At 45.0% G+C, this 27,310-nt stretch overlaps 1 protein-coding gene across 4 annotated transcripts in view; it reads right to left on the reverse strand.

Moving 5' to 3' along the window:
• Window positions 1–4,112: 4,112 nt before the first annotated feature.
• Window positions 4,113–27,310, reverse strand: part of SYBU (syntabulin) — a 464,609-nt gene continuing 441,411 nt past the window's right edge. For all 4 annotated transcript variants that reach the window (XM_069621517.1, XM_069621516.1, XM_069621518.1 and 1 more), the window contains one exon: window positions 4,113–6,070. In XM_069621517.1, coding sequence (XP_069477618.1) covers window positions 4,933–6,070 — 1,138 coding nt within the window. In that variant the 3' untranslated portion in view covers window positions 4,113–4,932. The remainder of the gene's footprint in view (window positions 6,071–27,310) is intronic.

Raw genomic sequence — 27,310 nt, forward strand, 5'->3', positions numbered from 1 at the left:
TGGAAAGGAATTATTCGGTAGCAGAGAGGCCTCTGCTGTATTCTGGGTGGTTCTGCATTTAGTTGTTTCTTCGGGGTCAACGTCTTGTGGTCAGGGCACCGGGATCATTTGGGGGTGAATGGTACCAAAAGGAGATTGCATCAGAGTTACTAGTGGCCTATGATAGACAGTTGTGCTGATAGCAAGGTAAGCGATTGTTTCGAGTGACTAGTGCAAAGTGGTCCAAGAAATGCCCCTTATTCAGGCTCATCCCTGGCAAAATGTGGCAGTAGATGCAATGGGCACAATTCAAGGTTTGGGGGATAATTTCAAGTATTTGTTTGTGATGGTTGAGTATCATTCAAAGTGGAGTGCATGGCTGTGAGGGAAGCTACTCCTGATGATTAAGTTCCGTGAGCGTGTTTTTTCGTGAAGGATTTCCAATGTTGCTGGTGACTTACAATGGGGTTCAGTTTTGTTCCGAAGTGATGAATAGATTTTTGGTGGAGTATTCCACCACATGTGTGCACGGCTTTGTATCAGCCTAGGACCCACAGCCTGGTGGAACGAGTGAAAATATTTTTGAAAGGGGGCATTCAGTTGGCGTTGAGGTCTGGGTTGCCGTGGCAGAACGTGATGAGGCAAATGGTGTGGGGTTGTTGCACCACTCCCCAGTCAGTCTCCTTTTGTGTCTTTGAAGGGTCCTGAACCTGGCATAAAGTTGTGTCTCGGATGGATGGGCTCATCGGTTTTGGTGTTGGTCGGCATGATGAAAATGTAAAGGTGGTGGGGCAAGGTCAGGAGCAATAGAGGGTTTGACGATTGCCATAGGGTTAACAATTGTGGTTGGTGCTTTGGTATTAAGGCAGCATCGTAGATTGGGTATGTTCGAATGAATTTCTAAACTCTGCTCTGGTCAATAGAAGTTTAGGAGGCCACCCTTGTTAGTGAAACAGGGAATACTTCTAATTCACTGTAGCTTGGAGAGAAGTCAAGGCTAAGTCACTAGAGGAGTGGGGTGTGTCATGATGCCTACCCCCGGGCATACGGATCAAGCCCATCAGCCCTTGGAGCAGGCATCCAGACATTTACAAAAACCCCAGCAGCCCCAGCTAGCGGCTGTCTGGGTTCAGTCCTGGCGCCATAGGCGCCAGGCTCATAGACATTACTTACCTCGTGCAGACCATGCTGCAAATAAATCCAAGCCAAAGTGAGGCCAGGATGGGGCTATTTTACTACAGGGACTATTTTTTACTCGGGTGTGGTCCTGGGGATCTTCTTTCCTGGGACTACTTTGGAGGCTATTTAAACCACGCCTGAACAGCAGCACATGCTTCGTGTTATTCTGCATCCAGCAGCGTGACTCTCACCGTGCCTGCAGCCAGCATCCAGTCTTCTGCCACGCCCGCGTGCCTGCAGCCAGCATCCCGCCACGCCCGCCTCGAATCCGGAGCTCCTAGAATAAAGAGGAAGAAAAGGACAAGGTTAGAAAACAAACTTATTTCAAATTCCTCACCTGATTCCAGATCCATTTCATCTCCCGACCTGGAAAGTACATTAGTCCTGCACACGTCGCTTCGCCAGCTCCAGCACGGCGCCATACTCACCAGTTCTCACAGCATCTTTCGATCCGGCACTGTCTCCATCATTTCTTCGCCGTACTCCGGCACCTAAGGTCACAAGAATAACAAGGGGAGCCAAGGAAATCAACAAATACCTCTTACCACCATAGACTAACCCGATTTACCACCGGCGGTATTATTCTCCATATGCCGCATCTTTAAAGAGGAAGCAAAACAACACGTTAATGCATGCAATAGTTATCGGACAGTGTTGGGTAACGCAGACTCTTACCTGAACGCCAGCAGCAGCTACGAGACCTTCTTCTCACGAACTCAGTTGCAACTTAAGGAAGGAAGGGGACAAGAGTGAACATCGGCACATTGAACTCTTTGAACTTGATACTTACCAATCCCGTCTGGGACTTCAGAGTCAATACTTACCGGAACTCTCCCAACGCCTTCAAACCAGTGAAGTAACTGGTATCTACGCGCCCCTGCAAGACACGAAGGATGGAGAGCTCATCTTTTACAAACATAAGGTGAGATTACTAAGGGGAAATCGGATACGATTAGTGGGGGAGAGCGAGAACAGTTGGGAGGCCATCACTAAAACCCACAGGTGGCTAATCCCCGTCTCCTCTTGCAGGAAAATACTTCTTCGGGTCCAGCTGACAAGACTAGGCGGGCCAGTCCAGACAGTCATCTCTGCACTATGCGTCACGTTGACGGAGACCGCAGCTGTCCGGGTCCGATCGACACCCCTGTGGGGTCCAGGTGAGCGTAACAGGGCGATCTGAGGTCCAAGGGTGCCAACCTTCTTCTGCGTTTTTCCGGATAGTCCTTGTGTCTGCTCAACACTTCTGAATACTTGGCTCAGTCGGAGGTTGATTTGGACCGGTTGCTGATCTGCGGGTCTGCATTCAGGACCCCTACGCTTATCCACAAGTCTGGCGAGTGCACGCACCCAACCAGCCAATGAGATCTGCCCCACTCATGCATGCCAACAGTGGTCCAATCAGGACCACCTCGGCTCTCATGCGCTCGTACACACCAGCCATCCTGGCACCAGTATTGTGAATTGGGTATCCACACACGTGACCTGTAGTAGCCCACGAAAGAAGTAGCTTTCGCAGGCAAGTGCATGGCCAAATAAGACATTCTTGGGTCACAATGACTAGGGGGGGAAGGACAACAGATAAAATGGCCAAAGGAGTAGACAAAAGACCTTGTGGCACGACCATGGCAGACACTAGCCACAGTCATGAGCCAAACGTGGTAAGCAGACATGGCTCAGTAAAAAGTTATAAAATTACATGAAAAAGCTTCTGCTGCCACCAGTCTACTCCTAGGCACATTGTCCAGTCACCAAAAAATCCTTCGAGGACTAGGTCCAGAAAACACAAGGAACCCATTGCACGGTACAGCAATGTATCTGCGCAATAATAAGTGGCAATAAGGTCGAAAAATTTAGAGAAACAAGGATGTGTCAGTTTTCCCGTAATGAGCGAAAACCCAGTGGAGTGCAGCTGAAGGCTGCGCTCCACTGGAAAAAAAATCAGATCAGGATTCTGCAACAAAAGCGAAGTTTTGTGGGGGTCCTTAAAATAGTCTTAATAGAAATGTTCCCCAACAGGGTCTTAGTGTGGAAAGTATATTTCTCGGTCCTAAAAGGATCACAGCGGTGAGAAATGGAGTAGTGTTAGTGGAATGTGGCAAATAGTGGTCAATAGGTAGATTAGCACCCTATATGGATGGTGGTGTTGTGGGTGGCGATAATTTGTCAGTGGACAGGAGGGATGCTGGTGTGAGTAGCGCTGGTTTGGAGATGGAAGGTGCTTGTAGCGTCCAAGTGAGAGAGTTAAGAGGGTGCCTGCTCGTTTCAAGGACTTTGTGCGAGGACTTCCTGGTGGGTTCTGGCCAAGGGTATTAATAGTGTCTCTGTTTTTCATTTTGTTTGTTTCTTGTTTTTATTTTGTTCTTGTCATAAGGGGGACTATGTTGGGTAACATGTTCTCCTAGTGTTCTTATTCTAGAAACATTTACTTTGAGTAAGTTAGTTAGTGTGCTGGTGTTGCTCGCAGCAGTTTTCTGCACTCCGCAGGACCAATAAACCTTTTTACTTGCCTTACCTGTTGGGTCATCTTTTGACACCCCACTGCGCCAAACTCTGAGAGTCCAAGTCGCTAAAGCAGCTTAACCTTTATTTACACAACCCTGAATTCTCTGCTGTCTACATTTACGAATAGAATGCCATACCAAAGTATTTCTCAGACCACTGGTGTACAATTCTACCATTAACATTAGAGTTGGACAGATTCACACCTGAAAAATATCGCAGGAGCATGCAATCATTCTCCTTTATGCCTGCCATTCAACTACTATTCAGTACAGAAGTTTCATTTGCAAAACCAGCATGTTCATATCCAACAGATATGATCACTAGGCTGGGAATAATGAACTAGTAGAGTACCACAGTTCAGTGTGCCAACAGGCACCACGTATTCATTGCTGAAAAGTATTGGTGTCAGGATTTTAAAGTTTTTTTAAGAAAGAAAAAAAAAAAAGGCCAACTCAAGTTACATTTTTTTTTATTATTCTCATTTAATAAAGCTTTATAATCCACTTAGGGCAAAAATTTGTAGCCAAGATAAATCAAATTATCCACATGCTTTAACAAAGTTTATACACTTCAATAAAACTATTTAATAAGGAAATAAATAAAATATAGAATACTCTTACAAAATACAATGTGACACTATTGATGGAATGGACAACTCACTGTTAATTGACCTCCCCCCAACGTCCCTCATCAAATAAATTACTGTTCATCAAAAACATTGACTCCTTAAAACGTTACTGTATGCACACATTTATTACAGTCCACATTTAAAACATTTCAGAGCTAAACCTAATCAAAAATATTACACGGATACACACAACGCAATGTTGGTTATGATCGCCTCACCTTGAGAAAGTGAAGACAAATAATTGCACATTGAAAGACACAGAAGCAAGCAATCTTATGTTGTATGTTCAGTGCATATTGCAATCCGCTCTCAAGAGATTTGGACATTGAAAAATAAGTCCAATAGTGTACTTCAATATGCACATTCAGACTACCATGCTTTCAAACATATTTTGTTGTAGTGTCATTTTACTTTTTTAAATCATGATTATTGATCATATAATATAACAATATTTGTTCATATAGTAATATTTTATCATAGATTTAGAGTGCAGTGTGCTGGTTGTCGGCAAAATATCCTGTAGTGCAAATTAAATATTTTGGTGCAAACAATACAAAATTAGCTTACATTAGCTTTAAGTGCTTTTAGTCTGCATCAGGAAAAAAAATGAAATTTGGGGAAGAAAGAAAAAACCAGAGCGTCTTCTAATGGAGATTAGGGCTAATATTACCAAGATTGAAAGGTGTGCGGCGGAGGGAATGCAAGCCCATTAGGCAGCAACCACGTAACAAAGTGCCCATATTATAGAGCGGATCAATTGCCCCCCTCTGCGTACTGAAAGCCCACATTATCGTAGGTATAATGGGCACAGCTATCGCCAAAATATCCACCAAAAGGCTATCGCTCCAGTATTTTTGCACTATGACTCCCTCTGGCAAACTTGTGTAACTCTCGGATTGTTGTTCGGGAGAGACTTCAAAGTCAAGTTCCTTCATAGCACGATTGCCATTTGCCTTTGAAAATATCTTACCACACGGGGAATCGGCAGGAGATAAAAGGATTGCAGAATTTGGATCATTTGGCGTTAAATCTAGCATTAAGGTAGGAGCAGATTCAGCGACACATTCCACATGAAGGCCGCCGGCCACCCACAGAGCAGATGGTGAAATGACAGGATTGCTGTAATGAGATTTGAAGATTGTAAGAACAAGCTTTTCCACATCAAGGCTGTATGGTACCACATCAGTTTGAATAGCTTGTTCCATCAACAGGGTGCTCTCTACCAATGCACAGGTTTTCTGATCAGTGGGAATCTTTGCAAATGAATTGTGCACTGGTCTGGTGTGCACAGCACTGGAATGAAGTAAAGCAGAGCTATCCTGCTCACTTGTGGCAGCCATCAAAACGTCATCAAGTAATGTTTTGTTCGCCATGTCGTCGTTGAGCAGAAGTCCGCTATCAGCCATTTCTTCTATTGCCTGGTCCTCTTCTTCAACCATTTTCCCGTACATTGTGCTTTCCGTGACTGACTTTCCTGGTGATTCACACAAAAATTCTAGACTTTGTTCATCGCCCGCTGAACCATTCTGGGCCATCTCCATGTTGTGCAACAGGGACTCCAACTTCTTGTTCTGAATGTTAATGTCTATGAAATACTTTTGAATGCCCTTATCTTTCTCTTCCAAGCTGTTCTTCATGGTTTCAATGAATTGCTTGAGTTGTTTGATCTCCTTCCTTGCCTCCTTCAAGGCAAGCTGTGCTTCGACACGATGACATTCTTCCTCTATCCAGTCTTCCCTCATGCGAGCCAATTGGGACTTCAGATCTTCAATTTCATTTTCCCTGTGTCAAAACAATGGAAACACTGTAAATACGTAGTTTACCCAAGTGCTGTTACAAATCAAAGAACACGAGATCTGAATCATTAACATTTACCATTGTACATTGTTGCTGTAATGATTTTTATAACATGTTAATACCCAGTTTTAAAAATAAATGCAATACACTTTATACAACAAACAGGTTTGAGGAATATTAAGACTGCGTGGGAATTGTATCAATCATATCATAACAGTAATTTGCGTCATTCTGTATTCTCCAATAATATTAAGCCATTATGTAATATAATATTAAGTCATAATGTTAAGATATCATTTTGTCTGTAGAGCCCAAGTCTAAATTAAATTTGTCTAGATCAAATGTCTGTTGGTGCATGGATGCCCAGTAAGTTACAAAAAAACAGGGCTATTCATAGTCTAGTGCCTGTTCCACTAGTCTCTATGACCAATCCTATAGTCGACGTTGCTAATGTTTAGCAAGTGAAAAATAGGGGCCAGATGTCTGTAGTGCCGGTCCTAGCTTGAGAAGTTTCGGCAGGGAACATCAATTTCTACTGCCTTCTTCTGGACCGGATGCCCCTACGATAGAAGAGGTGCACTCTGAATTATTTATGGTGCATTTGTTCAACATGTGTGCTTGTGCACTGCCAAGTTAATTAGAAAGAAACAGAGGGAAAGTAAGAAAAAATGCATTGAAAAACAGGCTCCATACTGGCCTGTTGTCCACTGACCTCCAATCAACACCCTGATGATGGGTGTTGGACTAGTCTTTACGCTTGCTCCCAAGAGGATGACGCTGGCTGAGGGATCAGAGTGAAAATCGTGCTGATCGGTAGCACAGACGTCCAGACACTTGCACATGGTAAGCGGCAAGGCCCCTTTTTCTCTAGCAGGGCCACATGATATGATTCCCGCCCTAACCCTTAAACGCTTCCCGGCTAACATTCACCTCTTCATTCTGCCACAGCTACAAGCAATGACGCGCCCTTTTTGAATTTCTACAGCATACAAACCAACTCGCACAGAGCGGCCAGACCCGTTTGAAGCCCCACAAGCTTATCACCACCTCCAAGTTAGGTACTGACCTCCTTAACTTGCCATGCAGATCCCCAATATTTAACCGGAGGGTGGACACCTCATTCACTGGCCCCCTTCACTTTTGTCCCCCTTTTCCCAGGACGCGACCCTGGGATCCCTTAAACACGATTGTCACGCTGATCTCCCAGCCAGCATCGCCATCTCGGGAGCAAGCGTAAAGACACAGGGTGTTCATTAGAGGTCAGTGGAATACAGGCCAGTATGGACCCTGGTTTTAAATTATTGTATTCTTACTTTCCTTCAGGTATTTCTAATTATTTTGTCAGTGCACAAGCACACATGTTGAACAAATTCACCATAAATAATTCAGAGTGCACCTCTTCTATCGTAGGGGCACACAATCAAGTCCAGAAGGCAGTAGAAATGGATGTTCCCAGCCGAAATGATTCAAGCTAGGAACAGCACTCCAGACATCTGGCCTCGCTTTTTCACTTGCTGCTAAACATTAGTGACGTTGACTATAGGATTGGTCAGAGACTAATGGAAGAGACTACAAATAGCCCTGTTTTTTTTAATTTATTTTTTTAAACTTACTGGGCACAGCACCCCTGTACTAACACACTGACATTTGGTCTAGATATTAAATTTAGACTCTGGCTTTACAGACACACAGTTGATTCTGGCATCTACATCGGCTTCCTAATGCTTTTTGATTATATGTATGCTAATGATTGTTTTGATTGACCTTTGTACTTGTTATTGCACACTATTTACTACATCCTGTTTCATGTATATGATTTGTACTATGTTCAAAGAAAGGAATTGGGAAACATTTTTTAACAGATTTGAGGAGTGACTAATGGAGCTCCGCAACTTTTTATGAAGATTCTTATTGTAGCCCACATTTCATGAAAATGACCCTTTGGGTTTATTCTAGATTCTAATGGTAACAAGTCCTTTAGTTTATCCAAACTTATTTTTGTTGTTCCTTTTATTGACCTCCCGACACAATGAAGAAAGGAGATTGGATAATCACATGGAATAATGTCCTGGTCGACTTTCCGATAAGATAATATTGCAGTATTATTTCATCTGCTGCAGATTTAGTCTACCCTCCATTCCGGTTTCATATCGTGACAAATTTAAATTAACGGACAGTTCTCTGGGCTCTTTCCTTAGCAATATTTACTACCCAATTATGAACAATGAGGCCTCTCTTGAGCATGTAATATATATTTATATGACTCATGTGCACAAAACTATGTATCCAATTGTACCACTAAATTACTGCCAATAAATGATATACCCCTAAACTCAATATCCTAAAAGAATGGTAATTGATAAAGAATGCCAATCAATCTCATTTCACAGAGCTTAAACATGTTAGGCGCATAAAGCTACAATCCTGGTGGCGAAGAAGTTTTTATGCTCAGCACATTGAAGTATCCCCTCTTCTGCAAAGGAACATTTTAGAATTTGAACTAGCATAAAAACTGCTTGCACAATTCCCACCAAGTCCTAGCCTCCTACATGGTGCAATACAGTCATTTTCCTTTGACAGGAATAAACAGGATCAGAGGCACGTGTCCATTCATCTCTAGTCACTCTGCCCTTAACTGTTAATGAGCCCATGATTATGCAAAGAACTCCCTCTGCTCACTTCAATAGGGTGACAGGATTAGAGTTGTTAGAATTAAACTGCTCTGTAATTGACACAGATCACATTCTTGGCTATTCAGCATGCTCTAGTGATCCTTGTCTCTAAAGCCAACAAGGTCTATGCTGAACTCGAAAGTGAATTGAAAGTAGCTTTTTAGAAATGGTCTAGTACAGGCGGCCCTTAAAGGAATAGTGCGCACAAAAATGTTATTGATCCGAGCTTTCGGGCATGTGGTTTTATCCAAACTGATCGATCGTAAAAACATTTCCTATGCACCTTACCTTAGTTTTCCTCACTTTTACACATGCGAAATCAACGAGCAGGGCGCGTCTATCTGGTGCTGATCTTGTCCGTTGCTGCATCACCCTAAATTTGACTGCCCTCGCGGCACTAAATCATATCACCCACCCCTGAAGCTTACATCACTAGATGCGTACAACATATTTCACAACGCGAACGCACGTCTTGTGTCAATCTTCTCTGTGCCTCAGCTAATGACATGTCTCCATGGAAATGGCAGAACGTTTCTTTCTTCAATAAGTATAAACAGACTGATTCTCATCAGACAGTTGCTTTTTCAATCGTTTCAGTTTTTTTTTTTTGTATAGCCTGCGACTCATTTCTGCTCTTTCAGCTATCTTCGTTGCTCGGAGCCCATGCGAACAGATACTTGTACTAGCATTACTATCGATTTTAATATTGTCGTATAATGGCAACAATACAGCCGTACCAGTACGAGCCAGAGTATTCCGAGGCAGAATTAGTTGATAGAGATAGATGTGGAAACGATGGGGCATCGGACAACATTTGGGAAGACTAATCACTGGATCCTGAGCCAGAGCCTAGTTGCATATAAGACATTTACACCTGGTGTCCCTGCAATCGGTGCAAGGTCATGCCAACCGAGGAGAACTGTTGCTGCAGAGAAAACTCTGGATGCTTATCAGAAGACGAGACACCGCTGCTATGCATTACCGAGCTGCATGACCTCATGGCAGCCTGCCTCACAATGTCCGTGTTGAGGATTATGATGGTGTTTATGCACGAACTTCGCGCAACAGTTTGCCCTTGCAATCCAAGTAACGAGTAAGTGTACTCTAGATTTGATGTCACTTTGACCACCGAGACCACCAACGTTTCTTGTTTGTCTCATATATTTTCGTAATTTGACTCTGTCCCTGCCAAATTAATGTAGTCTGGCAATTCAAAACATCTCACGCTTTGGGGAAATCATAGTGGTCTTTCAATTTCAACTAAGAGCCAATATTTCTCTGTGCCCCAAACGTTATGGATTGCATGGGTGTTCACTTTTGTAATGGGTCTACACTTTAAAGCCCAAGTTGATTGATCCATGAAGTAACATTTGTATGGGCAACTATGCCAGAGGATAAAGGATGCATATTCAACTAAGGTTTGTACACTTATCAGGTTCATTTAAGTATGTAGGTTTCTCTTCCACAGGTGGTACAGGCTGGTGGCCTATTTGTTTATTTGATGGCTTCATTGGAGGCTTGGATACTGCGTTCGACAAGTAATACCCGCTTGTGTCGTTGGAGCCATTCGTGCAAAATTCCCCAATGATAGTGGACCGAACAGGGGATTTTCACACACAGTGCTGCAGCCCAAAGTATTCAATGTGTACTACATTTGTGCCATCAACATCAGCAACAAAATAAAAAAGACAAATTATCTTTTATGAATAGTGGTTTCATTTTTTCAGTGAATCAAGGACACGCTCACTTATCTATGAGGGACATGCAACAATGGTTTGTGCACTTTCACGCTCACCTCCACTGCAACAATCCATCCCCCTCCATTATAAACTGGCAAGGTGCCAAACCCAGTGTGCGTCTCCCTTCAGCAGTGTTCCGGGCATCGTCTGTATGTCTCTTCCCCATCCATCCCCCCCACCATCAACAGCAGTTCGCACCTGTGGATGGGGGCTGGCAGGGATGGGAACGGCCAAGGTGTCAAACACCATGTACACTTCAAAGGTTTCTTCCGCACAGGGGCAATTGTTCACATGGCCTACCCAGACCCACTGTCTCCAGGCTTCCCTGAAGCAGACTGAGCCAGAAACATGTCACATTCACAACCACTTTTTCAATCCTTTATAAACCCCTTGATATTTATCCGGCGAACATCTCAGAGCACTGGAAGTCAACTCTTGATTGTGCTACCTGTTCTCCTACTACTAACTCCCCGTTTGCTGAATTTAATTGTTCGTTAGTCAAGGTAAAGGCAGGTCACCTATTAACTTCACTACATTCATCTCTTTCCGATCTCAAAATGTCTATATTTCACCCGAATGTACCCAGTAGTGCAATAGTCGTTCATCTCAATGACTTTACCAATGTCCAATGTTTCAAGTGTTCTGATCTCAATATATAGAAAATGTCAACATTCTCAATTGTAATAGAATCGCATCTTTCTCGGACCAGGTCTATAAGCAGGTTTCCTTTTGATGCATGAAAGTACATTACGATGTGCGTCATATCAATCAATTCTGTATGTATGTCAATTCTGTATGTAGTATTAGACTCCGCTACACAGGTTTTGCTACTTTGACCAAAACAAACATTGCATAGAAAAATGTGATCTAATTCCATCCACCTCATGCTTTCAGTAAAAAAATAAAATAATTTTTATTGTATATACTTTAATACAGATATTACCAATTTTTCAAGAATGCCTGCTTGTATGGTTTTGGGTTTCCGTTCTAGGAGCCATGTCAAGTCAGGTTACAATGCTGCATACATTCACGAAGGATATAGATTTAATAAGAAAATGGGTTTGACATTGTGGTTTAAATGGGTTTGACATTGTGGTTTTGCGGTGGGCGAGATTGAAAGTAGAGCCCAGGCTGTCTGAGAGACTTGAGGGACAATCTATTCCACATCGGCAGCCTGCACTTTACCCAGGATATGTACGACCAATCGAACACAAAAAAGGGTCAAACCAGAATGTTTAGTAAATTGCTTCCAAATGCAACTCCAACTCTATTGATGCATACTGCCACTGGCGCATCCCAGATGATTAATTTGCTGTAGGCGGTGGAGTACTGAACAGGTAACTCCATGAACGGATTGGTGCTTTCGGTGTACGTGTGCTACTAAAGTTTGCATATTCATCAGATTGTGTTACATTTTACTACACATCTGTCCCTGGTTTATGCACACTCAAATGATGTAATTATGACCGTGGGAAATAATGCCATAGTGCCCTTCACAAGAAGCAGAAGGTTTTTGCAATCGGTTGCTTGACATGTCCATTTCTTTAGGAAAGCATACGGAAGCACAGACCCTCGCAAGTGACGAAACCACCGATACGTCCAGTATACCAATGGTGAGGCCTACAGACTCGCAGAAGTTTATATTCGACAGCTGTATTTTCCAACATATCTAATGCAAATCAAATGTTCCCTTTTAATACTTCATGACAATGCGCTGAAAATGAAGGAGCAAGATTGTGCATCCATTTCTTTTCACGAGTCAACAACTTCAAGTGCCTATCAGGTAATTTTATTTCACTTTTCAATTAGGAGAATGTATTATGCTTGGAATTTCAAATATGAAATAGTTTATGTATCCAGTCCGTTGTTTACGCTAGGTGTCATTTTCGGGTTTCTCTTTATATGTACCGTTGTCTGCAGGCCATAGTCTCGTTTCAGTTTTGCTGTTTTCATCAGTACTAAAACAGGAATTGTGTTACAGGGGGATGCTGGTACTTCGACTGCAATTACATCGTCCTTTGCAGCTGGTCCAGAGTATGAGGTATGCGTACTTGCAGTTCCCTTGAATGAAATAAAGTAAATCCTACATAGGATACTATTAGACAGTGACATTCATATAAACGTGCAGTGTTTCAAACTTTTCTGATTTCAGTTGTAACGTTACACTTCCTCCCTAATGCAGAATCATATACATTGCAAAATGTTTGAGGGCACCATTACAATCAGTATGTTTTGCACAGTGATCTCTGATCAAGTACACTTCCCATTAATCAGGTGAAATTCGAAATGTATATATATATATTTTTTTAATAGTTTAGTTTTACAACAAGTGTGACAGTGTCACATGTTTAAATTCACAGTAGCGGTCACAAAAATATGGGTATATAGACAAAGTATAGCAATAGGAAGACCTTACCATTACTTACTAGTAAGACCTTCACTTGTTTTTCTCCCTTCCCGCTATGTGCAACCTCCGCCCACCCCCCCCACCCCCAATCACTGTTCCCTCCCCCACTCATCCAAAATGGCATAAGAATGACGTTCGAATTTTAGGAAGACTTTTACAGTACAACAATAGTGTTGCATTCTGCATGACCAGAATTGTTTGCGGTAATGATATGATATTTTATTTCTATCGCGCTCGTACACAAGTGTTTCAGAGCGTGACAAGGCAAGGGAGGGTAACAGGGGAGAACAAAACCGCGATCTTACTAGGCCCAGAGACATTGAGAACGTGCAAGTGCATGGGAGAGGGGGAGGGGAAAAGTGCATGTAAGGGGGAGAAGTGGAAAGTGCAAAGCAGAGGAGAAACTGAGAAATAACAATAAATAAAGGCAACAAACAGTTTCAGTGCAGCCAGCAATATGAAAGTGCTAGGTTTAAGGCAGCAGACAGGGTAGTGCAGGAAGAAAAAAGGGGGGGGGCTGTATGGGTACAGATGCAGACCCCAGTACAAGGGGCGGCCCAGAGGCAGTGCAGCAGGGTGAGCAGGTACTTGGCCCCGTAGGACAGAGGGTGACCAGGTGCACGGTGTAAAGAGAACAGATCAGCAGGGTCGAAGGGGAGCAAAGGCAGAAGAAAAGAGGAAGGTCTTGAGGTGCTTCCGGAACCAGAGATGGTTCTCCTCAAGTTTTAGAGTGGCAGGGAGGCTGTTCCAGAGGGAGGCCCCAGACGAAGACAGATCTACCCCCAGCTCGTTTCTTTGAAAAACGACTGACCCTGAGGGAGTTAGAGGAGCAGAGAGCTCGAGAGGGGAGGTATTTGCGGAGGGATAGCTGAAGGTACTTTGGACCCAGGCCCCAGAAAGCCTTGTGTACAATGCAGAGGATTATGAATTTAATCCTTGCATCCACTGGAAGCCAATGGAGAGATTTCAAGGCTGAAGATATACGATCCCACGGCTTGAAGCCAAGGACAAGTCTCGCAGTCCTGTTCTGGATTATGTGCAGAGGGCGGAGAGTAGAGGCAGGTAGATTTAGAAAGAGGCTGTTACAATAGTCCAAGCTTGGGAGAACCAGAGCTTGGGATACCATGAGCTTCTGGGGGAAGGAGGGAAAAAGCAGAGTACCTCTGAGGAGGTGCAGTCGGAAATTTGACTTTTTAGAGACCTCCGTGATGTGGGCAGAGAAGGAAAGGGTGGAGACAAAGATGACCGAGGTTCTTAGCCTCGCAGGTGGGGGTAGGAGGAGAGCCAAGGGAGGACGGCCAGAGAGTGAGGTGAAAGGATGGTCAAGGTGTGCCGATGAGGAGGATCTCCGTCTTGCTGGCGTTCAGACAAAGATCATTGGCGGCACACCAATCTTGAATGGCAGTTAGGCAATCAGAGATGAGAGAGGGAGAGGAGGTGGCAGAGGGCAGCCTGAAAATGAGTTGAGTGTCGTCAGCGTAGCACTAGAAATCTGAGCAGAAAGTGGCAATGCAGTGGACGAGAGTTGCCAGGTATTGGTTGAAACGCCAGGTCGAGAGGTTAGACCCCTGGGTGTGCTTGGTTTTACAGAAAGTTAAGACATTAGGCTGTAAAGAGTAGCATTAGTCAGTTAGTCTGAGGGAGTCCCAATATTTGGAGTAAAATTCCTTAAAGGGTAGCCAAACTAAATCTATGTGTGTGCGAGATTCCAGTAACGCTGCCGTTAGGCTTTACATTCATAAATTGAGTGAGCTTTAGCTAGCCATTCTCTTTTCGAGGGAAGGGCAGTACTTTTCCATTTAATTGTTAGGCACACACTCGCAGCAAGAAGCAAGTTTCGGGGCATGTGCGTGAGCATTGTGTATGCATCCTCTCCATCCGAGTGAATCTCGAACAGCACCAGCAACGGAGTGAGTGCTCTAGTAATCCCCCCATCTATGGCATGGATCCACCCCATGACTTCCTGCCAGTATGCTTGGACCTTTTCCTGCATTCCCACCACTGGTGCCAGTAATCGCATATCTCCCTGCAATCTCTCCAGCAGTGGGTGGAGGACCCTGGGAACATTTTAGATAGTCTTGGGTGGGGGGGGGGGGTGGGTGGGTATAATGCCATCTCGTCAGCAAGCGTGTGTTGTGCATTTTATATTGCACAGATATCGATGAGCTCCATACACCCCTATGTATGGCTCTCCACACATCTGGTTGGTCAACAAGCTCCAAATCTGTGTCCCATTTAGTTTCAGATGTGGGGCATGTAAGGCGACCCCTGGTGATCAGCACTTTGTATAGGAGGCTTTTGGGCCTTTAGTGGTTCAGGGTATACTGAGGATCTGCTCGAATGGTGAGAGGGCGTTGGGAGTGGCCCCAGCGTGCGTCTCTGAGGACGCTTCGCAGTTGGAGGTATATCGAGGGGGAAATCTCGACACCTTGCATAGCCTCTTCTAATTGGCCCTTGGAAATGTAGGATGCCATTTTCCACATTTGCCCAACTCTCACTAGTCCTGCTTCGTACCACGCTTAAAGCGAAGGACCTCGATCAACTGATTGCGTATGAGAGGAGACCAGATACAACTGAGTGGGGACGGCCACGTTGTGACCCCTTTCATGGTGCGGGAGGGACCTCTGTGAGGAAGGGATCAGGGACAATTAGTGGGATAGATTGGAAAAGAAATAGAAATCTGGCCAGGATGTTTTTTTATGGAGGTGAATCCCGTTCACCAGGAAAGAGGCAGTTTTGACCATCTGTTGAGATGGTCTTTAATATTGTTCCACAGAAGGATGTAATTTGCATCAAAGAGGTGTGTAAGGGGGACTGTGATTTCCACTCCCAAGTATTTTATGGCGTGGGTTTGCAATCGGAAGCCCCATCTTGCTTCCAAATTTGGTTCGGGGGGCGGGATTTCAGTGTCTGGTTTCAAGGGAACCGCCATTGTCTTTTGTAGATTGATCTGAAATCCTGATAGTGCTTTGTACTTTTTCAATTCTTCGAAGAGGGCAGGGACGGATTCTAGCGGTTGAGATGTATACCAGGATTTCATCTGCAAACATAGCTAGCTTGTATTCCTCGTTTCCCCCGTGTCATCCCATGACTCAAGGGGTTAGATTGGATAGCCGGGGCAATGGATTCGATCACTGGGGTGTATAATAAGGGGGAAGAGTGGACAGTCCTGCCTCGTCCCTCGAGTCAGAGCGAAGGAACTCGAGGCGGTGCCGTTAATTGAAACCTTAGCAATGGCACTGTGGTACAATTCTTTGGCTCCCTGGGTACACTGTTCTCCCTAGCCTGACCACTTCAGCACTGCTTGCAAGAAAGGCCATTTGACGCAGTCAAAGCTTTCTCAGTGTTGGGTGATGGCAAAATGGGACAGTCTTCGGCCTCCTTAGGGATGGCTATGAGGTCCAGGGTCTTTCGGATATTATCAGCTCCCTGCCTACCTTTCACATATCCGACTTGATCAGTGTGAACTTGTTGGAGAAGGACTTGGGCTAGGTGCGCAGCAAGGATACTGGAGTAGATCTTTGCATCCACATTGAGGAGTGAGATCGGGCGGTATGATGAACATTCTAAGGCGTCCTTGCCATCTTTGGTTATCACCATTATCATCGATTCAGTAAATGATTGAGGGGCCTGTCCTGTTAGAATTGAAAAGTTTAGTAAGGAAAGGGGTGAGGGTGTTACCATTTGATTTATAAAAGTCTGGCGTGTAGCCATCTTGCCCCGGTGCCGAGCCTGCTTTCAGGTTGGAAATGGCTCTCTAGACCTCCATGATGGTAATTGGGCTATTTGACATATCGAAATGTTCTTGTGTTATAGGAGGGCGTGGGCGAATTGCTAGGTAGTCTTCAATTTCAGGGGGCGTGCTTTCTTCTGCAGCTGAGTACAACGTAGTGTAAAATCTTGAGAAGTGGTTTGCAATTTCATGGGGGTCGGTGAGCGCTACGCCATGTCGATCATTGATTTTGTATACTGCCCTGTCCGCTCTCCGTTTGCGTAGACGGCTGGCGAGCAGTGTGTGGGATTTTTCGCCTTTTTCAAAGAATTGTTTTGGTTGATATCAAGTGCTTTGCATTCCAAATGTCCTTTAACTCTTCCCTGAGCCCTTTGATCCGATCCATGATGGTGTCTGTTTTGCGCAGGTCCCGTTCCCGTCGGGAGATATCGCACTTAAGTTCTCTTCTCCCTCCCTTCTCAGCCCAATTCTCTTTTTAAAAGCCCCTTTGGCTATTAAATAAAAACCCTTATCATGGCTTTCCCTGCCTCCCAAACCGTGTTTAGAGAAATCCCACCCACGTCATTTGCCTCGAAGTAGTCTTTAATGGAGTCTTAGAGAGTTTCTTTGAACAATGGGTCCCTACAGAGGAAATAGTTGCAGATCCATCTTCATTCTACTGCATGGGGGAGGCTCCTAGATCTAGTGTGCATAGCTCATGGTCAGACCAGGAAACAATTTCTATAGAAGCACCGAGCACAGCATTTTCGCATTCAGCTCCCACTAATAGGTAGTCTATACGAGAATGTGTGTTGGGGGGGGGGCGGGGGGGGAGAAAGTGAAAGCCTTCTCCCCTGGGTGATGTTCTCTTAATTGATTGAGGAATCGGTCCCCCTGCAGGCTACTGGGCGGGAGGGCATTTTGTCGTACCGAGTTCCAATCCCAGTTGGGTTCTGCCACGATGTTAAAATCTCCCTCGCAGACGTGTACCCTCTCGCCATCCTCCCAAAAGTCCAATAGTGACGCAAAATAGCAGGATTGGTCTTGGTTAGGGGCATAGGCAGAGCAAAGCATGACCTTAGTTTTCCCTTCAGAGCGACACATCTACCTTGGGTGTCCATTTCTACCAGCTCTATTTGGAGGCCTAAAGATTTCCTACATAGAATTCCATCACCCCCTCTTTTTTGGGACCCAGAAGCCCACACTGTCACAGATTTCTCTGCTGATGATCCTGCGTTTCCCCTCCGTGGGTATATTTAGTTTCCTGTACAACCCGTACGTCTAATTTGGAGATCTTAAAATGACGGGCTATCATTGATCGTTTTGTGGCGAATTGAGACCCTTTATGCTGAGGGACCCGAAGACTATACTGTTATGCTGGTGTGTGTGCAGTGTGGAACCATAGTGCCTTGTGTCATTTGTGGGTGACTCATGGGTATTTGTGTAGCGAGTTGTTTTATGAGTAATATGAATACTTTTTGTCGCAATGGTGTGAGGTTGTAGGTATGGATCTCCCATATTCCCGGATGAGTGATTCCCTTTCCCTCCCTCCCAGTGGGAACTTCCGGGGGTTGGCATTTCTGGAAGAACGAGACGCCCTAAAAAATAAAATACAAAAAAGAAAAAACAGGCCTCTCTGGTGGGGCCCCTCTCCAGTCATAAAATCATAAATTTAAACACGTTTAACAGAACTGTACGGCGAGAACAGCTTGCAGTGATAGTCAAGTCTAACATTTCTTATTTTTCCTGTTTCATGTCCCATCGTCCTTGACAGAGCATTATAGTGGGCTATCCCTGGGATTTTTTTTATGCCCCTGAGCAGGGCGGGAACTTGTGTGCTGGAAGAATTATGTAGCTCCTTTCGATACGTCTCAGTGAATGTACAGGCAGCTGAAAGGAAGCCAAGAGATAATCAAGAAAAAGTTTTAAAAAAGGTACCACCCGTTTCAGGGTCTGTTGAGGTGCTTGTATTTCCATTTTGCTGGCGCCTGGCCTCTTAGGGACTTGGGCGTAGTTTCTTTTAAGGGGCCTGTGGGCATTTGCCTCAAGGCCTATTGTTGATGCTTGAAGATGAACTAAGGCTCTTTTGGCTTCTTCTATTGAGGCGAGTCTGTAGTCCTTGCCTCCATACTCTAGGACAAGGAAAAAGGGTGGCCTCATCGTTATTGGGTTCCTCGTTCTTGGAGCCAGGCGGTAAGGGGGGGTGGGGGGGGGAAGAGGGGGTGACACCCTCCTCTTTTGGTTAGAGTCCCCACAGAGAGATCCTGGTAAAACTTACACTGGAGCCTTCAAATTCTATTGGTTCCGTTTCCCTTGCCTTTTGCAAGATTTCCTGTCGCTGCGTGCAATAGTGGAATTTTATGCCTCCAGCTCTGTGAACCCTATCAAATTCCAGCTTTTGGGGGGGGAGGGGGAGCTTGTGTTGTCAAATAAGAATAATATCAGGGCTTTGACTTTACTTTCTAGGTCAGATTGAGTTTCCCCCTGCTTCTTGGTGAGGCCTATGATGTGAGTGTTCGTCCTCCGCTCCTGGTTTTCTAGGTCATCCAGCTTGGTCCTGGAACCGTGCCTCATACTGCATTGCGGTTATGTCCCCCGACTGCTGGTTGCTTTCTACTGCTTTCATCCGATCTTCTACTTCAGCCATTCTTGTCTGCAGATCCGAGACTGTCTCCGCGAGGCTGGATTTGATTGACTGGATCTCGCCGAGCAAGTCTCGTAGGTCTGATTTGGTGGCGCTGTCGAGGTCGGTGCCAGGGATCTCTGGAGGAGCTTTGAACCTTGTCCAGATCCATGTTGGTGTGAGCACGACTGAATGATCTCAGTTTAGCTTTTCCAGAGGATGCAGAGAACTTACTACAACTGAGGGGGTGAATTCTTTGTTGTAGGAGGCCACGTCTCAGAGGGAGGTGAGTGTTTCTCAGGGCTACATTTTATGAGGTGGATTCATGCAGCTCTGTCGAAGCTGCCAGCACTCCAAAGGGGTGTTACCCAGTGTCGCTGCTACTTCGAGAGCGTATGGGGTTAATTCTCTTTATTTATGTTACCCCACGGTTGATTTTGTCTGGAGCGCCTCTCCTTGGAGCCTTGGGTAGCGTGTGTGCTCTTGTGTGCTGCAGAATTTGCAGAGGAGAATACGACTGGCAAGGTGCACTTGAAACCGCCTTATCAGTACGTGTGGGGTATGTTCTTGTTCCCCAATGTAAAGCTGTCCAGGTAGTGATGCCTAGTGGGTTGTTGCCCACGTTTTTCTTTCCTCTACTTTGTGCTGGGAGTTGCCCACCAATCCCTCCCCCCTCTCCTCCCCTTCTAATTTGTTGTTTTGTTAGGTCCTTGGGGTTCTTCTAATCTCAATCCATTACTCCTCGCAGTGAAAAGGGGGTCAGGTGGAGGCTGTCCCTGCGGATGCATTTATGTCCATTCAGATATGCTCTGCTAGGCATCAGTGTGGGGACCGGGGGCCTGTAGCAAAGACTGCATTGGGATGTGCACTCCCCAGTAGGAGGTGGCAAATTCTCCTGAGGCGGTGTAAAGGGGCACAATCTCGACCCCCCAAGTCCTACCTCCAAGTTTGAGAATGAAAAAGCAGAAGTCAGTGATCTCTAGGGTTGCTGCCTCATTAGTTTCAGGTGCCAGGTTAGAGATAGTTTGTTTCGCTTTGGGCCGTGCTTGAGGTGACAGAGCACGTTTCCTTGCAGTTGCTAGGTTGCCTACAGTCCAGGTGGCCTCCTATCAGCTCAAATATATATCTTTAGGGAGCGCCTGTGGAACGGAGCAGGGATTAGTTTCTGAGTGCACTCCGGGATGTATGGTAGACAGATTCCAGAGCGCTTGGGCACTGTAGGGGCAGATTCGCCTTAGTTGCGGTGTGGAGAGCATGCTCACCACGAATGCCGGGCTGCAATGCCGAAGCACCTGGTGTTGGCTGTCAATTGCAGTCCACAGATTGCGGAGCAGCCGCCAAGTGATTGTTTAAAGATGACATCAGGCACCAGCCGCGGCTCTACACAATCGTATGAGCGAGGCCTTGTATTATACAACGAATGCCCCGGAGGACCGGGGCGTCTGCCTCGCGGGCCCAACAGCCCTAGTGGAGATCTGGTTGGGTAGGTGGAGGGGGGGAAATGGGGGGGGGGGGGAGGGGATCTGCGCACACCGCTTCTATGTATATGTCCCTCCCACTTCTTACCGGTTGCGCTTCTGCTCCCTCATTGTGGGGGTGCTCTATGAAAGGGCGGACCGGGGTGCCCGCTTTCTTAGAGTATCCTGCTGGCGCGGGCGGACTACATCCTCGCCAGCAGTGGGTTCACGCGCTGTCTGCCATCTTGGCGCCCCAGACGTTAGGAGCGGGCGCTTAAATTCTTTGGAATCGTTCTCCTGGAGACGGTCTGTGGTTTTTAGTGAGTCTTCTCCACCGGATGCCCGATAGGTTTATGGACAGGAACTTCTGTTTAATATGTTATGAATTTTCGTTTTTCAAGGTTATCTCACCATGTTTTCATGCCTGGAGAGGAAGATGCCGGATTAGGCTTCCATCGCGTCTGCGCCCCCTGGTGGCCTCATACAAAATGTATATTTTGACTAAATGACGTACATTGTTTGCGAGGGTATGTGTGTAAGCAATGTGTGCAATGAAAGATTTTAATTTCCAATACAATTTACTTTTTTAAAATTAATATTCTGTTCAAGGAATGTGCACAAGATGTGGAATTAGAAGAGGATGCACATGGATCAGAGGTGGTGGATCAGCTTGCTGGGGAGTTCATTACAGAGAAGCCCACGGTTTCACAGAAAATCAAAACAAGGGTAACTACATAATTTTGTTTTATAGAAGTGTTTTGGGCTGGTGTTTTCTCCATTACATGTTTTTGTATTTAAAGTACTATCTACTGTATGTATGCCATAAATTGAACATTTTTACAACCCATCTCCTAGAGGCCCAGAAGAAAAAGAAGTATAAAGACAGACAACAAATTAAACCAAAGATGTTGCTTGCCAAACAGATTTCACCATGGATCAACTACTATTTGATGTGCAGCGTGGTCCAGTCAATAAGAAGAACGTTGATGATTATGCCCAATGGCCTGAAACTGAATGCAATGTGACCGGGGAAGCCAGCAAAGTGTTCTCACATTGTAACAATGGTCCAAGAAGTCAACAAGATGAAACCGAATATAATAAAGACGCTTTGGAATTCCTCGCTGACCACTTGACACAATCTACACCCGCAAAAAAGGTCCACTCAATAAACATTCAAGGTTGATTGTTTCTCCAATTTGTGTGCAAATAACACAAGCTGAACTAACAGACTGAAGCTTCAACGCTATTGACCAAGGAACTTGCCAACGATCGCCTATGTTTGTCTAGTTTGCCCGATTTGTCCACCACAGTTGTGTCACAAACCACAATCATGCAGTATGATTGGCTAATAAAGGAGCCTAAATACATTGCATTTGACAGCTGCCTGGTAGAGATTATACTGATGCTGAAATCTGTCCATCCAGTGAGGCGGAAAATATGCAGGGAGCCATTGGTGAATGTGACTTGTGTATTACAAGGCGCTAACCTGAAAATCCAAGCCACCTGTGTCCACCTCCAGGATTCCTTTCCATGGTCTGCTCAACCAATGCTGGGCAAAGTGCCAGGTGGAAATCTACTGTTGTTTTCAGCAGCATTACTTTTCAGTGGCTCGACTTTTAGTAAATTGTCCAGTGGGATTTCAGTTCCTTGCTAAACGCAGTACTACAAATATCAAAGAGAATTTTTATTCCCCGCTATTAGTCAAGCCTGGAAAATTGAACAAATGGCAATTGTGAAAGCACATTCTCTGGCAAACAGTTCAGGCTAGCTGGCGACGGACAGTGCGACAGCCCCGGATTTTCAGCAAAGTACTGCACATACCACTTAAGACATGGAAACTAAAAAAATAGTGAGTTCGGAAATCGTGCAGGTGTCCCAATGAAATTCCTATGTGGCCATGGAGAAACATGGTTCCATAAAATCCATCGAACATCTTCAATAGAGAGGAATGCAAATAGACCTCATAGCCACTGACAGACAGGTCTAAATAGCAATGCCATGCGAGAGCAGTTTCCAAACATTTGTCATCAATTTGATGTATGACACGTTGCCAAAGCAGTCAAAAAAATACAGCTGCTGGTAAAAAGAAGGGTTCGGAAAATATTTTACAGTGGTCTCAGGCTTTCAGCAACCATCTTTGGTGGAGCTCCAAAACTTGTGATGGGTCTGCGGAAATTCTACTTGAAAAATGGCGCTCATTGATGCACCACTGTTCCAACGTTCACTCACAGACAGAAAACCAACATTTTCACCAATGTGCACATGGACCTTTATCGGAGGAGAAGGAACGCAAGAATAAGTGGTTGGTTCCATCTTCACCTCCACACAAAGCTCTTGAGAAGATCGACTTTGATAAAACTCTTTCAAGAGACCTAAAGGCACTCACGGAATTTGGAGGTGTTCCACAATATGTGCCTAAAGTACAGACCCAAAAGGTTGCATTGGCATAGATGGTATGCAAGCTAGGACATTAGCAGCCGTATTCATGCATAACAAGAAACTTCAGAGAGAACAAATCAAGAACTGCAGGAAACTTTGGGGTGCTTCGTTACACAATGGCCTTTGCAAAACAAAGCAATGAATGGGCGGTCAAGCCAATATACCAGGAAATGGAATTCAATTTTGTGAAAGATCTCACTTTGACATTCAAAAATTGTTGTGAAATGGAAATCTGCGGGTGTTCTCGGAGCGCTGTTTGTGAAATAAAACAACATTATAAATTGCAGAGTATTGATGTTTCCTTTAAAAATAGTGTTTTTTATTCTGATTTGGGATGCACTGTGCTGTGAGAGGATACGATTGTTGAATTTCCGGCTTCTAAGCCAACTGTCGTTAAGACTTAGGTGAGGAGTGGGCGCGTTTGGCTATGCTGCCCACTAACGTCATGAAAGTAGGGGGAGAATATTGATAGGAATAGTGATGTCAGCTTCAGGGGCGGCTGAATGATTTAGTGCCTCAGGGGCACTCTAACTTAAGTCTATCGATCAACGGATAAGATCACCACATCGTGCCAGACTCCTTGATTTTGCATGTGTAAAAGTGCAGAAAAAGGTTTGATGCATAGGAATTCTTTTTACAATCGATCAATGTATACTTATGACTTGCCCGAACGATCGGGACAATAACATTTTTGAGCGCACTATTCCTTTAAACAAGCTTGGGCGACACCCCTACTCAGGACTGAGCAGGCCATCATCCCATCAATACTACACATTTTCTCTAAGATTTTGGATCGAGTGGCTACTGTTCAAATAAAATCCCATCTTCAAAGGCACCATCTTTTAGGGCACAGTCAGTTTGGCTTTTGACCTGGTAGAGGGACTGAACTGGTGTTCGATATAAAAAGGTACTCTTCTTAAGCATCAATTAAGCCTAAAAGTGATTTGAGCCCGGAGGTATCTGATACCATTAACTATTCCCAGTTACTCATTTGCATTAGACATTAGCCACAGTGTCAGAGCATGCTGCCTCCTGGCCTGCATCACTTCCTAGCCATAGAACATTGCAGATCAAATGCAAGAATGTCTTGCAAATGAAAGTTGTATGTGGGTTATTCAAGACTCCTGTTTATGCACACATTTTGAACATCGGCATGAATCTGTTAACCACCTATTCGAGCTTTGACAATTCCCGGATCATCTTTCATTTTGATCACTACAAGGCTAATATTACGTATATTCAAACCATCTTAAGCGCATGGAACAACGGATGACTGACAACTAGTTAGGTATGAATAAAGAGTACTGGAAATCTGACATTGCTTCCATTCATTTGATTGGTAAAGTCAGGGATGTCTGCCATCACTCCTAGAAACCCTCAAGTGAACCAGGTCCACAGTGCTAATAATTACCAACTGATGCTGCTTATGTGATGCCATAAATCTAGGTCAAAACCAGAGGCAAGCATTATTGTTAAACACTTTAATGCAGACTCTTGAGCAGCTTTCAATTATTAAAATGCCCCCCCTCCTTTCTTCAAAACACAAAAGTGAAAGCAACAAAACCTTCAACGTAAGGGACTACAAATTCCCATAAGTCCACCGTGTTAAAGTAGTTTTGTCCTTCAAGAAAACGAAACAATCTTTCCCAGAAATGTACTTATTTTCTTTATTTATTATGTCATGTCCTGCCTGGATCTCTTTCTTTGCTGCTCTTCAAGCAGATAAGTGAAATTTCATCATGCTCTAATGTTTTGTACATTGTTCATGCCGGAGAGTCAGGCACGGCCTCATACTGTGTCCTGATATACAAGTTCCGGCACCCGCATTGCAGCGTTTGTTATAAGTGAGATTGGTAGGAGTATATAGATTTACACGCGTTTGCGTTGAAGATGGCGATCTGATTTACAACATTCGCAAGTGCGTGGTCACGGAGCAGAGTACAGCGAACATCATGGAGCGCCAACCCACCCCATTAGTGAACACGCTTGCATTTGGTGACTGATGTGTGCCCCTGGTTTCACTTTTGAATATCTCACGCTGAGACGGAGGACGTGAGCATGTCAAGCGCATTGTTAGAATAAAGAAATAACTTGCCGGCTCCAAAGCACAGACTGCAGTTGCACGGGGCACAGTAGAGCACAAGCCAGCCATCGGTTGGAAAGCTCTTACATCCTAGCAGCCTGCTGTGTTCAGGCCCTGGCACCATAAAGAGATTACCGTTAAGAGATTGTAAGGCACTTTCCATGCAGCAAGAAAGCACTTCCCCAGAGTGGAGTGATGAAGTTACCTCAGATGGATAGAGATTCATCATTAAGTTTCAAAAAGGTACTAGAGGATTCCCTAGCTATTGCTGTGACCAAAGGGCCTTTTACAGGTGCTAGACATGCCGATTAAAGCTAAAAGCACAGGGGTTCCAAAGATGATAGCATGCAGGCTTGGAAAAGGGACCTTGGCTAAACACCCCAAAGTGATAAGACCCAGAAGAACCCCGCCGCTCTTCTAGTTCCCATTGGCGATATGAGGGGGGGGGGGGCAATAAGAAGCCCAGTGAGGCTGCTGATCGCTTAAGAGCGCTTGTTTGGGGGAAAATCTGCAGTGGCAGACCTCCTACTCTGCCTACTCCAAGGGAGAAAAACAAAAAGGGATACAAAAGAGTGTACAACAACTGAGGAGGATGTGGATGATCATGAGGATAATGCTGTCGGCTAGAATTATAATGAATTATAATGATGTAGAATATAATGAATTATAATGATGTAGACTGCTAGAGCAACGATCTTGCAGAGCATGGGCAGTTGCCGAGGACAGCCGAAGATAAACTGGATGAGAACAATGGCATTGCAGGTTATATTCGACACCCCAAGTGTACGGACTGGTTGCGATTGCCTAAAGTAGCACAATGCATGGCTCAGCATGTTAGAAAGCCGCGGAAGGAAAAGAGCTTTAGGATGAGAGCAGAATGTCCATGACCAGAGCTCTCTGAGCAATGAGCAGTTGTCAGTCCACACCTAACTTGCTAGATTCGGTCCACCCCACCTGTACAGATGTGCCCCTCTGTAGCCTAACCCCTCCCCACCCCCACTGTAGAGATTTTCTGTTACCTCTGAAAAGTGCTCTGTTTTATACCTCAGTAAAGCGCTCCGTTGCTTCTCGAAGCTAGGCCCTTGCTCAAATACCATAATAATTATAAGGTTATGGCTACACCAGAGTTGGATTCTAAAATGGTTACTTTTGTGACCAAAAGACATCAGGAAAGGCAGTGATCCAGCTGGGAAAGGATGCCAAGACAAGTTACTTGACCTGGCAGGTCCATTAGCGCAAATCATGAGCGGGCGGTCCAAAGGCAACAGGGAGCCCGTGGACCGCCTAACTTCAGCTAGTTGGGCACAGAGGGCAGTGTGCCTTCTCTGTAACGCAAACTGTACTTGCCTCAGAAAAAGGGGCAGCTTTTTGCTCAAAATTGATAACAAGTGGGGCGATCTCGCCACTTATGAAGCGGGAGAGACAGCACAGGGCATGCTAAACCTTTGCTAAAGAGATGACAAAGTTTGTGGTGACACTGCTTTAGAAAGGGCACAATTGTCGATACGGAAGGTCTTCCCGGGAGAGTTTTTGCAAGGACCAATAGAGGTCGCTTGGCCAGTTGATTCATTTCTACCAGAAGGCCTCAAGGACCCAGAGCGCAGTACTGTGAGTCTAGACAACAGGATGCTTTCTTCCCCAGTAGAGGAAGAAGCCAGAGGACAGGTGCCAGAGCAGTTACAGACAGCAGAGTGCAGCAGGAGGAGAGTGTACTGCACAAACAATACCCCAGGGTAAGGGGGAGGATGGGGCCAATTATGGACAAAGGGCGGAAGTTATCAGGCGACTCTTGGGTCTTGCAAACAGTGTCAGGCTGGAGGATGGAGTTCAACAACCGTCCCAGACAGGTCTTGGTCCCCACGCCACTCTACATGGCAAGAAAGGAGAAAGTGCTTTTGTAGTCGGCATTATGGAGTCTAGTGGACAAGGGAACAATAGAGAGGAGTTCTCAGGATCTTACTGAATTATACAGCAATATAGTCCTGGTAAATTGAAAAGTCGGGCCGGTAATCTAAAATAGCTCAATAGCCAGTTAGTTTACAGGTATTTCAAGATGGATGGAATGCATACCCTCAGGGATAGTCAGGAAAGCA

Source organism: Ambystoma mexicanum, chromosome 5q (genome assembly GCF_040938575.1).
Source record: "Ambystoma mexicanum isolate Mex_15411 chromosome 5q, UKY_AmexF1_1, whole genome shotgun sequence".
Lineage (NCBI taxonomy): Eukaryota > Metazoa > Chordata > Amphibia > Caudata > Ambystomatidae > Ambystoma > Ambystoma mexicanum.